We start from the raw sequence: 16,000 nt of genomic DNA, 5'->3' as shown, positions 1-16,000 counted from the left end.
TTTTATTATTATTATTAAAACAAAAAAAAATTACAAAACCCAAACAAAAAAACCAGAGAGAGCACACGTACACACTCAAGACTTCATTTCTTGTCATTCCTAAATACTTTAACTACTTCAACTTCACAGGTATAGGGTAGCCTTTTCTGTGTCCACTAGGAAGATGATGTGCATGAGGCAGCTTAATAGCTTCACCTAAAAGTAAATTTTGACTGGGAAATGTACCGGCCTGTCATGGGCATAAAGATAGTGACAGAACTGCCAGATGTCTCACCAGTTTTTGAAAAAGAAATCCTAAGGCAGAAATTGTCACAGCTGGGAATGTAATTGAGCACAATAAATAATAAAAAACACAATTTAAATGAAGATCTCATCTTTTTGTCGGGGACACCAACGAAATGATGGATGATTGAGAGACAACATGTACTTCTGTAGTAAATTTATGAGATTTATGAGATATCTGTTTGTTAAACTAAAATCTTCAGGTACAGAATTTTAGGACCAATACAGTCAGAGTACTCCAAATATATTTTGGAATATATTATCGAGAAAACTGGTGTGAAAAACAGGCTGAGGAATAAACAAGGTTAAATATAAACAAGGATATTCCCTTTTTCTTTGTGTAAGTACTCAAGCGTGCTAGCTGTGATGCTGGGTCACCTTAAGTGTCCAAGAGTTTCCTGCAGCTTGTTAAGACTTATTTACATACACATGGGATTCTCTTTAAGGGTTTACTGAGAGGTATGGACCAAGCATAACAGAGACAAAGAGGTAAACAGGCTCCCAGTGATTATTGGGTAGACACATTTATCATTCAAAGCAGTATTTTTTTGCTTTAAATGTATTTCCAGAACGAACAGCAGTGGCTAGCTCGAGGCATGTGTTAAATATAGCCCAAAACGCTGCAACTAAAATACTCAAAATGACTGAACAAAAAAAGAGGCCATGGCAGTGCTAAGGGAATGCTGAGATGAACTAGTATATCGTGTAGGTTTCATTCATCTTTGACTACTGGCTTCACATGGGGATGCCAGCTACTTCACCAAACATATCTGAGTTGGCATCATCAGTGAAGATCAGTACAGGTAAAGGCTAAAAGGACCAGCCTTTGGAGGCGAAAGGACCTGGTACTCCATCAGACTGCTTCTTGCCTGCATGGAAAAAGGAAATCTGAAGTCTTCACAGGGGATGAAGGGGAGTCTGAAATTCTCCTTCGTCCCAGTAATTTTTGGCTCCAGATTTTGAAATGAGCCGAGTCAAAAGGGTAAAACAAGAAGGGTTTAATTCCTAACTTGCTGTATGTATTCAACCATCACATTGGACTTCTGGAAAAAAACAAACACAGAAGAGTTTTTATAAGTGCTGAACAATGAAATTAGATGAGGGTTTAAGCCCACTACCTTAAGTATATTTCTCTGACTACTGCTCATTTGCTTGTGTTTCTCAATCAAGCTTAGTCTATTAATATTCTTAAAATTTTATTATTTATTCATTATCCTTTGCAAGTTACTCAGGAAATAAGCCTAATCAGGTAATATACAACTTCTAAGCAACAGTGCTTTGCTGAAGGGTCTAGCTAGGTACGTGTAACTGACCAGTTTTAGCATATCGTGCAAATAAATTAGAACAACACAAAAAGGTAGATAAACTCAAAAGAGCTACAACTGTAATAGCTTGATATAAATTCTTTTAGTTACAAAGAAACATATAGATAGATAGAAAGATAGATAATTTTTAATGCAGAATTCCTTACTTTCACAAGTTCTTTTTGAGCCCATATCTGAATTGGTTCCACCTGCTGGGGTGTCTGAGTTTGGATTCCATACGTGTTCAGAAAAACTTGTAGGCTACAAACAAAATGATGACAAATTTTATCACATAATAATCTTTAGCTGGAACAATTATCTTGGTAGCAGGTACACTAGCATCGGTATTTTCTTCTACACTTCCTTGGATACCTGTATCAAATTGAAGATGTCTATAATTCAACATTTCCTTAAAGTACACATTCTCAATAAAATACCTACCGCTGACTTTCTGCTATTAGGGCCACATGTACCACCAAATCATTTTCTAAAGGACCCTAGAAAATAAACAACAAATATTTATTAGCATTATTAACCAAATATTTATTGTTAGATACAGTGTGAAACAGTAACAATATTATGAATATTTAAACAATTCATGAATATGACAAACATCACTGGCTGCATTGCTTTTTCTCTCTGCCTACCAATCAGCCTGGCTGCGTAAACAAACTGAAAGAACACCACAGAACTAAAACCTGTAACTCAAAATCACTGAAAGACTGTCAATAATACTTTGAAAAATGCATTGGGGAGAATTAATGATAAATATACTTCTGGTAATCATTTTCACTGTTTAGTTTATTTTTAATTTAAAGAAATGGTAATGTTGGAAAAATATTTTGCTTCACATGCCTGCAAAAAGCTAACAAGTTATGTTCCCTTTACACCTGACATGACATAGCGTTTTGATGTACATTCTTGTAAAGAGCCAAATAACTCAGCTATTGGGTAACCTGATGATTTCAACCCTTTAATCTGAAATATTTTGATCAGACAGCTACTATTTACAGTTTAGAAAAGTTATGTTACATTTTACAGGAGATAACAGCATTTCATTGTATCATTTAGGTACCTCATGTAGTATATTTTTTGTACAGGAAAGTTATGCCAATAAGAGTTAATTCAGTATGTTGAGTGCAATCAGTGACTCAACTCCTTAGTTCTTGAAATGTTAGTTGACATTTCTTTTCACCAGCAGCTAAAAATGAGATGTCCGAGTTATTCCCTACTCATTTCTACTATGTCATTCATAAATTGAAAAACTAGAAGAACTAAAAAGAACACACATCTTCATTCCTAAAATGTTTTTTGTAATGTTATTCATTCACCTCAAAAACAAATCAAACCCCTCAATTTAAACAGAAACAACTAGAAACTACCAGAATGTGAATTAAAAAAATTAAATAAATTATCCATCAATTGATTACATAAAAAAATATGTATAGGTATATGGATAAACAGATGGACTGATTTAGAACAAAAAAGTTCACAGTGAATGTTTGGTTGTTCAGACAGTTGTGACCCTTGATATCAAATTAAATCTTACGGATTTGCAAAAGAAATTCTTGATGACATTTTCTCAAAAAAGTTCATCAGCACTACACTTCCACTAAAGATCTTCAGTTTTTTTGCCACGTGAAATAAGATTTTGACAGAAGTATTACAATGTGTACCAAGGGAGAAGACAGAAGCTAAGTGGCATTAATTAAAGATGCTACGTTTTTAAAACAAAAACCAGAGACTTCACAGAAAACGCGAGTGCACTCTCTGACACGGTAGCAATTTATAGACAGCCCACGATCTAACTTGAGACTGATCTTCAATTTAAGGCCCAACTTAATTATGACTATATCACAAAGGCAAACTGAGTAGGAATGTGTAACCATATATTGCATACTGAACATAAAACTGCGTGATCTGAATCTCCACTGAGGCAAGTCCTTGTCTCAAAACAAACACTAATGCCTCTCACACACGGACATATTCAATGACATGACTGACTCACAGGAGCCAGTAAGTGGTGGTTCTGCATGGGCTACCGCTAAGCAAATGCATCTGCAGCACAACTGGCACAACACAAAGTCTGATTGTAAGAGATTAGTCCCCCAAAAAAGCAAAAAAGTTTCTACTGACTAAACAAAAGTATTTGTTAAGAGAGCAGAAACCATGAATTTCACCTCAAAATTAGAATTTTTCACCTGGTTTTATGGAGTTTCCATCCTGTTCTATTTTCACCATTTCAAAATGATGAGATTCATAAAAAAGCTTCTTGAAATGAAAGTCTGGACAAAAATCCTCAAGAGTTATTTATGATAGCTATATTTGAGTCCATAAGGATTGGGGGGAAAAAAACATTATGTTCTAGAAAAAATTCCCTGTTTCCAAATGACTTATTCCATATCTGTTGCATAACTGGATTCTTGTGCTCAAAACTATAGATAAAATAATTTTTAGCTATAAATTTGAATATGCTAAACTAGAAAATAATCTCTGGGCCAAAATAGTTTAATAAATTGCCGATTCCCTCATTTCTCAGTTAAATCTATTTACTATATGCTGGATTTCATGGAATGACGCACTTGAAATAATTTATCAATAGCTACTGCAACCTTTTCCTACATGACTTGCTGCTTCCACCATTTTTATTCTAGAAGAGCTGGTTGTGTGAAAAATAAGAGTTTGAAAAAAAGTATTGTGGAAAAAGTATTGCAGAAGACGGCAAATAGTGATCTAGAGAAAACACAAATCAAAACAACAATACTCATGAAAAAAGGTACATCACCCTTTTTTAAAAATGACAGTGACACATAGCAATAGCTCTTTCTCTCTCTCTCTCTATATACTCACATATGTATATGTGTATGACAAGAGAGGGAGAGAGACAGAGAGACAAAGACACAGACAGAGAGAGCAAGAGAGAGAAAACATTAAATTCCTAAACGCTCCACTAAGCAAATCTGGATATTGTTAAAAGTTCCCTTTACATGGGTTAAGTTTCTTGTTCATCCAACACCTCAAACTAAGCAGCTCTTCACACAACATTAATCACTGTCTCCCCAAGACACTGCAGCAGACCCCCCTGGCCCCTGGTTCATCATTCTGCCTTACTTTTTCACAGTGGGTAGTAGGGAAAAGGATCTGCTTCAACTGTATTCTCCATGCTGTGCAAATGATAAATATATCCCAGCAGTCTCAGGAGACAAAATCACAAGACAGACCTTTCATTCTTCCTCTCCAAAAATTTTATTTTATAACAAGGTTATAAACTCTCAGAGGCAGGCTGAAGGCAGAAAAACCCTGACTCCGTTCCTGGCACTAGAAGACAAAGCAGCTCAGCACTAGTCTTTTGCGCCAGTCTCCCTGGACAGATGCTACCCCTGTACGCCTTTCTGCGTATATTCCCAGGAAACCTCAGAACTCTGAAAAAAATCCATTCATTCTGAACATGTGAGAAAGTGGGCACAACATCAGAACGCTGATTAAAGGGTACCTACTGGGTTTTCCAGGCATATGGAGCAAGATGAGAAAATCAGAAATAGTATGCAACAGCAGCAACTGTACTTATCCCATATAATCACCCTTGCTGCTATGAACTGCAACTGCATTGTTGAAAAACACCTCTGGAAGCATCTAAATACTGATAACTGGTTTATGGTCAATGCTGCTAACACCACCAGACTTTTTTAACGGAACAGAAATGACGCAGGTGTGCCTCAAACTCTAAAATAAGATTTAACAATTTTAAAATTCTTTTAACTGTGGTGGACAACTGTATTAAGACAAATGAAAACAAGAATATACCTTATATTAATAGTACAAAATAAATCATCCAACATCATACATCCGTTTAAACCGTCACAATTAGATATATTTTGATCCTAAAGTAACTTAGGAGTTGAAAATCTTAAGAACTGCATTTAGTAAGTTGACTTGCTTCTTTATATAAGTTATCTACTTTCCTGAAATGAAAGAGCAGACAGTCTATCATTTTGTCTGTTCTCTTCCCAACATCATTAGTGGCCGTTAACCTCCATTTCCAGTGACTTAGTAGTCATTCATAAGGACTTCACTTAAGTCTTCAAAGCAAAAGCAGTGAAAAGAATATAGTCATTGCATGCAGTCAGAGAATCTCATCAATTAACTGTAAGTCTACGCATACATTTCAGGTTAACTCTGGAAGATAAATTACTCTTACTCTGACAATTCAGTAAGGTTATAATTTTTTGTTGAATATAAAATAAAATACAAGACAGCAATAAATCAGCTTTCAGATGTTTCAGTGAAAAGCAAAACAAAAAAACCCCAAAAGAAAAATCCTACTTCATGACATTTTTCAAAAGTTCTTGTTATAATAAAGGCCCGCTTATACACTAAGTTCTCCAAAACAGAATGCATCAACTGAAATTGTGTTATAGTATCATCTCTTGTGGATATGGAGACATTACAAAGGAATAATAAAATAAGCTCTTGTACAGAATTTATTTCTAAAGAGTTATCCCATGTGAAAGAGAATGCCCTGCATTATCTTCTTTTAGTAAATGGAGCATGGATGATTCCTTTTTCTTTTTTAACTCACTAATGGGATTCAACAAGAAATGCTACTGACCATTTAGCATTACAAAGCAAATTATTAGTGCAAAGGAGAAATTCTTGGATTGCCATGAGACTTCTTTGCGTTTTGGAACACAGTCTGAAACTAGCAAAGAGAATCCTGGTCCTGAGCCACAATGACTTTTTCCTCAAGATGGAACACAGAACATACACAGACCTCTTCCTGAAAGCTGAAATATAAAATATTTGGGGGCATTAAATTAGGAGAGAAAACTTTTTTTATATATTTTTATATTTATAAATAAAAGAGAGAGAGAGACTAACTGACTAAACGACTATTTTATTAGCAGCCGTTAGTAGTCTTGACCATATTGATCATCTGATCCCACAGTTTTCTACAGGAAATGAGACTGTCCTCTATTATCAGATTTTGCACGTTTTAGAACGTGTGCTGTAGCTTTCATAGTTAATTTATTAAATCTAGATAAAACTTCTTTCCAAACAACCCCTGAAGTCATTCATTCAGACATTTCAGTTCCTGACACAGAGGAACAATGGACCTTCAGAGACAAAAGTCTGCATGCAACAAATGGTAAAATATACCCTCTTCAGTACAGTGAAACGCCTTTCTCTCAAGGATTTCAAAGAATTTTGCTTTCAGATCATCAGATCAGTAATCTGTCTTCTTTAGATTTCACAGATCGGTCACGCCTACCTAAGCGGCATCCCACATTTTTCACTGTATTAGATATCCTGCAGAGTATTAGAACATTAGGAACTGTATTGCTAGCTTAGTGCTTTCTAAAATTAAAATCATGTTCAAAAAACAAATAAGAAAAGAAGCTCTGTATGTTGGCACAAGATACAAGCCAGTGTAGAGCGCTCATTATGCAACTGAAATGAGCAGAAGCGCCTCCTAAGTGTTCTGACGATGAACTCTATTAGTGATTCAGCAACATTTAAATGTGGTTCAATTATATAATTCTATGTATTAAGTATAAACATCCTAAAAATGTAAACAAACCGTATTTTTTGTAAAGATAAAATGCTTCCGAAAGATTCACAGCTGGTCAAAAAAAAAAAATTAGTTCTATTTACTGACTTATTGAATGTGTTATTGCAATGGTTTTTAAAGCATAAATGAAAGTAAAATCCATTTCAGAACAAGTTCTGAGTGAAACTCCGTTTTCTAGTAATCTCTACAAGTCTGTAATGTCACTATTTACTTTCTTTAGCTTTCTTTATGCAGAGCTAGTAACTACAGCACATAGTTAGATAAACATCCTTACGTTCTTGTTTGACAATATGCCTCAGCTCTAACTGAGCCTTAGAATGCTGCAAGAACATCAATGCTGCCAACTTGCAGAAGGATTTACTGAAAAACAGAAGACTGGAAGGCAGCACCTAACATTGCTTTTTTGACTAAAGTGAAATCAGACTAAGTGATGAACAGAGACGTTTAAAAGTAATATTAAGAAAACTGACTTAATAGAGTGGACTCGGATGATCAGTGTCGTTACACTTTCCCAAGAGACTTTCTCCAGGTGAAACTACAAGCACGTGCGTGTTTGTACTCATCCCAAGCCTTATACTCTACAGCTTGAACGGGCAGTACACTACAGCAAAACAACAGGTTTTACATCCATAAAAGGACACAGTAAAGAACTTCCTTGTAGCTAATGATACAAGATACTTCTGCACAAAGCTGCTCAGTCAACATCACTAAATTTTGAGAAAAGAACAACAGGAGACAAGACTCAAAGTAATGAAATAAATTGAAAACAGTGGATATCAAAAAGAGGTCCATGGGAGAAGGACAGGTGGACAAAAACAGTAATGATGGGTATAAGATTTCTTCTCTTTTATTTCCATTTAGAAGTGTTGATGATGATTAAGAAGTCAATAGTTGCAGAAAGTGTCTCATGCTTAAGAAAGAATATGTCTGCAATCTTTAAATTTCTTCAGTTTCATTTGCATTCAGGACTACTTTAAGATTAGGGGCCAAATAAAACTTTAAGATGAAAGAACTGAGAGCCCAGTTTTTTCCTATTATTCGTGAACCCTGAAGTGAGGTTTCTGCAGAAGTAATTTTTAGAAAAGGAAAACTTACTTGCTAGTAGTAATAATAGGTTTCATAGCATTTTTGCCTTTGTAGGTCTACAGTCACTTAATTCTAGAATATTCTTCACTGGTACTTCCAAACAATAAGAGAACTAGTTTTCACTACTTGCTTAAATCTACATGATCATATGGGCATCAGACATATTTCTGAAGTGGCAAAGCCATACAAAACCATTAATCACATTTTTCAGTGGCAAGTATTTATGGACATTACATTCAGTGCCACCAAAATATCAGAATTTACCTACATGGAAAACACATTTTATGAGAAATATTTCTTCAGCAGTTTTCCAGACCCAGGCCATTGCACATGGCTTCAAATGCAAATAAAGAGCCGCCTTTTTGGTACACTGCCTTCCAAACACTGCACATCAACAAAGTTGATATGCACAGGCATCTGAGATTTTTACATTTCCAGGCTTACTGCTTACAGGACTGAAATCTATAAAAGCAGAAATGCTTTTCCTTTCTACACAATTGAGTAACTCTTTAGCTATATGGGAAAGAGAAGACATCATTCCAGGGAAGAAACTGGTTTTGATTTCTGAAGACATAATTAGCTAATATGCATGGTGTTCTCATTTCATATTTTATTTTTAGTCAATTTCCTAGTACTTTAAAGCAAATGTTTAACACTGATTTTGCATAAATTAACTCAATTAGATAAAATGGCATAATCAAATATTCAGATGAACTGTTTAAGCAAATGTAAAAAGGTGGATTATAAAAAGGCAAGGTCAAGACAGTCAGCTGAAACTTGCTGACGTTTGCTGACTTCAACTGCAAGAGACGTATTTGCTGATAAAACACACCTCACATTGATGCATATGTGCATTTGCCTTTCACTTTTGAACCTTGTTGAAAAAATCGCCTCTGAATGATGACCAACTTGAATTAAAACCAGTAACAGCAACATTCTGTCCTAATACTAATCTAATAGTACAACACTGTAAGTACAGTACCTGTTTCAATACAAATAATCCCAGAGAAATCCCACAGCCTCCTGGTTCGTACCCCCAGGGACACTAGTCATTCCGGCTACAATTTCTATAGAGCAACGCTCACAGGTTACAATGGCAAAGACCTTATGCCACAGCTGTCAAATTCCCACTAATTCAGAAGTGCCTCCATTCCTTCTAACCCACCCTGGGAAGTACATGCACACATGGAAAGTTTAATCTTTTATATGCCAAATAAAAGCATGCATCAGTCTCTTAAGCAAAAGAGTACCATCTCTAGGAAGAAGGCAGGCCTTGCCAACCTCACAGCTTCTTTTTTCTTGACCCTTCATTTGTGTACTCTTCCACACTTATGATACTGGACACCTGAGAATCCATCTCACATCCTCTTGCATACAAAAGGATATCCATAATAACAGGAATTGCAGAACATTCTTAATCTAACTGAGATTTCCATACCAATTTTTATGGAAGAAACTCCTTAAATCTTTATTTCAAAGCTAGACACCAAGAGACAAGACAACATCTGTCTTGTTCATCAGCAACACACTCAAGAATCACTCTTGAAAGGTCCTCTCTTTTTTGAATGCTGACAACAACAAAAACATTCTTATTACTGATCCCAGCCTGACAATTCAGCCAAAATTTTAGCAAACTGAAGCAACTAAAGAAGGCTTTTAAAGGAAAAAAATTAACAAGCATCAGTTCTACCAGGCTGCCTGCAAGAAGCACAATTATACTTTCAAATGATTCTAGCTTAGACAACTGTTGAGCACTGAAAGAACACAAGGACTATATGAGCCATGAGAATAAAACAATCTTTGCTGATCTCTCTCTTATCTTTATTTTTCGAGTGGCAAGAGCTGGATTCTTTGGAGATGAAGCAAAATATCAAAATGAATCTGTTTAAGTTAGCATTTTCAATTATTTCAATACTGTTTAGCCTGTAGAATCCCTGCTGTATTGTTGAATTTTGCAGGATAACTGCATATCACTAAATAAAATCTTTATTGACCCATAAACAAATCAGCAAGGAATAAGATAAGTAGTAAATAGCAACTTATTTTCTCATATTTTAGTAGTAGAGGCTAATTCTCTCTGTAAGTTTGGAAATTCCCTGTCATATAGAGGATACCCTCAAAAAATAGTAACACCATGCTACTAACAGATTTCCTGATGAGTCATGCAGCATCTTTGGAACAAACACTCATTAGCTTCTTCAGAGTGTTTATCTGGGGCATCTTAGACACTAACAGTTTCAAGAAACAAAGAAAAGAATAGGCTATGTGGGGAAACGAAGACCTTGGATGATTTTACAAGCTTCGAATTCTGTCAAGAGAAGATGATTTCTGCTAATTATCTGATCAAAAATTTGAAGGGCTGCAACACTCATTCATTATGGGATAACTTTTTCTAATGGCACTCTTAAAAGTACGTATGCTATACAATTTCTGTAGCGTTCATAATCCCGTGATGTACAAACACACAACAGGAATTGGGAAATTAAGTCTCTGAGCTTTCATTATCTCATATTAACAGAGCAGAAGTGCTGCAGTGTGAACAATGAAAGTCTCATTCATAGGTAGTCAGACAGTACCCAGGCATTTGTATTACCTTGGTAACAGGAAACAGCAGAAAACAGAGGTTTTAAGCAGCATTTAGACAGAATAAGAACAAATACCTGAATGTCTCAAAAGACATTTGTCTACTTCTGATCTTGGAAGATTTTAAGATAAATACTTCATATTTTATGCTTCACTAACAAATGCACAGTGCTAAAAGAGGAACTTTTCCAATATATATTCCTTATACTGAAAGGCTGAAAAAACATCTTAGTTACAGATTTTCATCCATACAGTTCCTACCTCTGCAATTAAAAAAAAATAAAAATAAAAATCATCTACCTATGGACCATGATTCTGTGTTGTTATTCCATCTACTGGAGATTTGAATTAAAAGGTTCCAAGCATTCCCTGTCCTTGAGCATTCATTCCTGCTGTGCACGTAAGCCAAATAAAGGAACACATATGTATGCATCATACATACCAAAAATTGACTCACCCTTGTAGCTCTTTGGAGCTCATAACAGAAAAATATTTATAACATTTGGAAAATACCACATTTAAGTGGTAACTAATCTGAAGGATTAAAGAGCAGGTTCCTTCTTGCCTTCCTAATGCATCTTTCAACTCAAAGAATCATACTTATCTATTAGCAGCTATTTAAACTTATGTTTAATGTATCATTTTATTGCACCATTTTATTTGAAGACGAACATGCACCACCCCCTTAAAAAGCCCTAGATGTTATAATCCTCCTTACAAAATCCTCCACCAACTAAGAAAGTGTACATACATTTAATATTTTCTTAGCACTTTAATTCTAAAATACAAAGACTGTATATAACACATTGATGATAATTTTTCCGTCAATATATTTTATTAGGTTTTAAACTGACTTAAATTAAGCTTATGCTTACCTGATTTGAGAACCTCATGCTAACATTCCGCTGATCTTGTGGAGGTATATAACGTCCTATAGGGTCAATATCTTTAGGACTTACTAACTCGTCAGCTGAAAGTAAACCATAATAAAAATACAAAATGACTTGAGTACTTTCCACAGCTTCTAAGAAGGATGCACGCAAATGTATTTTATGTAGTCAGTTCTGCTATAATCTTTGTTTTACACCAATATAATTTACAGACTAAAAGAACAACCTGCAAAATTACATTAATTTTAAAATTTTTAAAAAATTTAAAATATTAAAATGTCATCAAAATATAATTAAAATATTAAAATTTAAAATTTTAATACCTCTCAAGTATCGTTCTTGCTCTAGCCAATTATAACACTGTAGTATTTAAAAAAAAAAACACTTTATTTTTTCTAGAGAAACACGTAAAAGAATACATGCAGACAATATATTCCACAACACACACAAGTCACAAAAAAAGTCCTCAGCCCACAATTATGTAATTATTCTAAAGCTTTGAATAGAAATTCAACAGGGACCATCAAATATTTGTTTAGCTCTGAAGAACATACAGCCTCTATCTCAAGGTCATCATATGACTATAACCCTAAAAGGGGCAAAATTATAGATAAGTATCAATGACACCTCTTAAAACGACAGCTCAAGAAGAAATTTTGAAGAATAATTAGATATACTTGAAACTTAACATTTTCTACACAAGATCTTTTCAAGGGGAAAAACTTTTACTCTCCTGAAAGGAAGTCAAGTACACCAGGAAAAGTTCACTATTAGGAAGTTTCAACAAATGCCTTGAATTAACGTTCATAATCCACTGTGAGCTATTATTTAAATAAGCATTCTCCCATCAAAATCTCATTTTGCATGAAACAGCCCAATACTTCTTTGATTTTTGCTATAGAGGAGGGGTCACAGTGCATTTTCATGTCTCCTATAAATAAAGTCAACAATTACAACAGAAAATGAGCTCTTAGTCCAAAAGATAAACAACCGATGACTGCATTAGCTAAATTCAGCTACAATAAAAAACCAAATCATTTACTGCTTTGATAAGGGAAACGTTCATGAACACTACACTGCAGTAGATTAAGACCGAGTTTAAGCAGTTTATAAACTCAAACATGCCCTGGTTCAGGCTTGGCAGTGTTTTGAAAGCACGGAGAGTAGAAGAAAACGCAGGGGCAGATGACAAAGGACACTCTGGCTGGGCAGTTCACTGAATAAGACAAGAGGGAGCCTACTGTTCCTGGGAGCTGTGCCAGCGAGCCGCAGCCGTTAGCCACTGTGACCACCTCCCAGCCGAGGCCTTCTGTTGAGAGAAAGCAGCCTGACTCCTGGCAGGAACAGACCCTGTCCCTCTGCTCCGCACTGCTCTGGTCTCTCCTCCCAGCCTCAGCCCCACTTCTCACTCCATTTCCTCCAGCATCACACTTCCCCCCAGAAAACATTCTGCAGAGTGACAGTAGATGATCAGATGGTTATTTAAAAAAAAAAAAAATCTGAATATTGAAAAATCACTACATATAACTTATTACCATACTGGCACATGAGTTACCAAAGCATATTTTAAAGAAAACATTGACCTGAACTCCAGTGCACGTAATCAGACTTCTGATGCTGTCTAAAGGCATTTAGGTTGCTTAAGTTGTTTACAGTAGTGCTGACACTACAAAAAAGATTAACCAAATTACTGCATAAATCAATGGCATCTTTGCCTCATATTTCTTAAAGGCAAGAGCTGTTTCCAGAATTGTAGCTGTTTTTCCCACTGTTTTTTACATTGACTTACACTGCACAGTAATTAAAATACATAGTCAAAATCACTTCTTCATGAAAGTAATTATACAAGTAGAGTAATAAGACATTTAAGGTAATTTTCACTATTTACAACTGTATTTAATAACGGAAAAATCTCAGTAAATTCTCATCACTGTTATAACAAGCGCAAGTTTATCAGCATCCAAAAGCAGAATTGTCTTTGTTAGCTCATTATTTGTACCAGTAAAAGCTGACAAAGTTTAATCCATTTGGATTTATGCTCAAAAAATTTTGCTACAAACTTGTAACGTAGCTCTAGGCAGCACTGAATCCACAAAGCAGTATACAAGAATCATGAGGGAAAGCACAGGTTAGATAAAAGGGAGCCACTAAATGAAAGATTAAAATAACAATGACTTCAGCTGCATTAAATAGATGAATACCTACTGTCCTGATATTACTTTCTCATGTTCTGAAAAGGTGATCTCTATCACGAGAGCTTGATAAACCTTCTCAATTAGACACAGAAATCGCCTCTGAAAAATTCCGTCTTCTTCAAAAAGCATGTTTTGTTATAAAACAAGCAAAAAGGAGCATCTATTTAAATTGCACACACAATCATAGTTTAGGCATGTGGTGAGTTCCTACTGCTGCAGGCAGACACTTTCACTGCCTCTGTGGTTCAGAGTTAAAATTTCAACTTTACTACTACTTTTTGTATCTCTGTGAGAGGTGATGAGATGTGTAAGAACTGACTCAGTCTCATGGTGCTGCTTTTAGAGAAATCTGAACAGCAACAGGCAGACACTAGGCCCACAGACAGGAGAAGGATCTAAAGAGGTTATGTTGTGTACCTCCTAAATCAGGAGGCTGAGAAAAGATAATTAATTGCTACCCTTGCAGCAAGCCCAGCAATTTCCAGAATGGATGATTAAAAGGAGAACGAGCACCTTTCTTTCCAGAAATCAAAGTGTTTGGAGTCAAACTTCTAACTAGCAACCACCAACAAGCAAAATAACACAACACAAAAAGAGTTCCAACAAGAAGACAACCATTATTCAGGTAGGTTTGCAAATAGCACCTCGAAAGGAGCATAATTAAATGTATCAAGTGTAAATTGGTATGAATACATGGAGTTCCTGACACTTTACAATCATCACTGGTGAACAGATTTAGCTTTGTGATAAAGTTTCCAACCTTTATTTGCTGCAAGTGTGAGAGAAGAGGGGGAAGAAAAATATTTGGTGAGGAGAGAGGAGAGGAAGGAAAAGTAGAGAATATACCAGAAAGTTTAAAAATGATCAAGTGGAAACAGATGCTAATGACAATATTTCAAAAAGAGATTTAGCATGATTAACAAAAAAGTGTTTAGCAAAGAATGGAAATAAAATAAGTTAGGTTAGTCAAGCAGTATTTGGCAAACTAAATATGATTTAATCATCATTCCTCAGGTATGGAAATACACAAATACTAACATAGGATGAATACTAGCAGAATTAGTTCAGTATTCCCACACACACTTTTGAGGGTTATTTGACTAATTATAAAACATTGGATCAAAATATTTTTTATTGAAGATGAGATTGCCTGGTGCATTGAATTACTGTATTGGCAAAAAATTGAATATATTATGCAAGGAATACAGTGAAGCCAAACAGACAGAATACTGGACTGACCCTGCTCTTCCATACCTAAGGATACAACCAGGGTTCCGTCCAAGTCTTGAATTTTTCAACTCCCCTTCAATTTTTTTTCCATTTTTACTGTCAACAGCCTGCTTCCCTTATACTGTGCTTGCAGAAAAACACATTTAGAACACAATCTACTGATCACTGCGTATTTAGAATAAAGGACTGATCTTTCTCCTACAAGGAATATTAAGAAAACCCTGTGGATCATTAGCAGATTTTAACAACTGTTTTGCACTCGTCTTTGAATCCTGTCAAGTGAGAATAATAGCTTGTGACTGAAATTCACCATAAACTGTAATGGCCAACCTTCAAAATGCACCTTCAAATCCTCATCTAGACTCTTCTATTTAAAAGGAAGGGTCAAAACATCACAGACTAAAGAAAATACTATCAATTTATCTGAGATGATAACTGTTCAAAATTCCAACTTACCTTGCCTAAAGCTATAAAGAATCTAAACTAAATGCTAGAGACCGTTTGCAAACATCACTGTACAGGTGATACGGAGACAATTAATCCAGAGTACCCATCATGTTAATATATTTTCTCATGGAGACAAGGAAATAAGAGGGAAAGCCATGAAAAGAAACAGCAAATGAGAAGCCTATCATGTTGAGAGCATTTTGAAGATTCAATAAGATATTGCAGTGAGCTTCACAGCGTGCTGCAGGCAGCATGAAAATCTAACACCAAACAAGAAGAATAAAAAGCAATTTTTGCCTGTCTTATATGAACAAAGGCAGAGGACATATATGCTACCCACAGTCCATCCAAAACTTAAGCCCACATTTTTGTTTATATTCAAGAAAAACACTAGCAACACGAATATCCTTCACA

General features: G+C 35.4%; 1 protein-coding gene across 8 annotated transcripts in view; it reads right to left on the bottom strand.

Annotated features, from left to right (window-relative positions):
- Window positions 1–16,000, bottom strand: part of PHKB (phosphorylase kinase regulatory subunit beta) — a 102,707-nt gene that overhangs the window by 25,451 nt on the left and 61,256 nt on the right. For all 8 annotated transcript variants that reach the window (XR_011143274.1, XM_068955966.1, XM_068955970.1 and 5 more), the window contains 3 exons: window positions 11,700–11,794; window positions 2,028–2,083; window positions 1,754–1,847 (listed from right to left, as the gene is read on the bottom strand). Coding sequence is in view for 7 of the 8 variants with exons in the window: in XM_068955966.1 (XP_068812067.1) it covers window positions 1,754–1,847; window positions 2,028–2,083; window positions 11,700–11,794 (245 nt within the window). In the remaining variant the exon portion in view is untranslated. The remainder of the gene's footprint in view (window positions 1–1,753; window positions 1,848–2,027; window positions 2,084–11,699; window positions 11,795–16,000) is intronic.

Source organism: Struthio camelus, chromosome 10 (assembly GCF_040807025.1).
Source record: "Struthio camelus isolate bStrCam1 chromosome 10, bStrCam1.hap1, whole genome shotgun sequence".
Taxonomy (NCBI): domain Eukaryota; kingdom Metazoa; phylum Chordata; class Aves; order Struthioniformes; family Struthionidae; genus Struthio; species Struthio camelus.
This window is presented reverse-complemented; position numbering and strand designations above follow the sequence as displayed.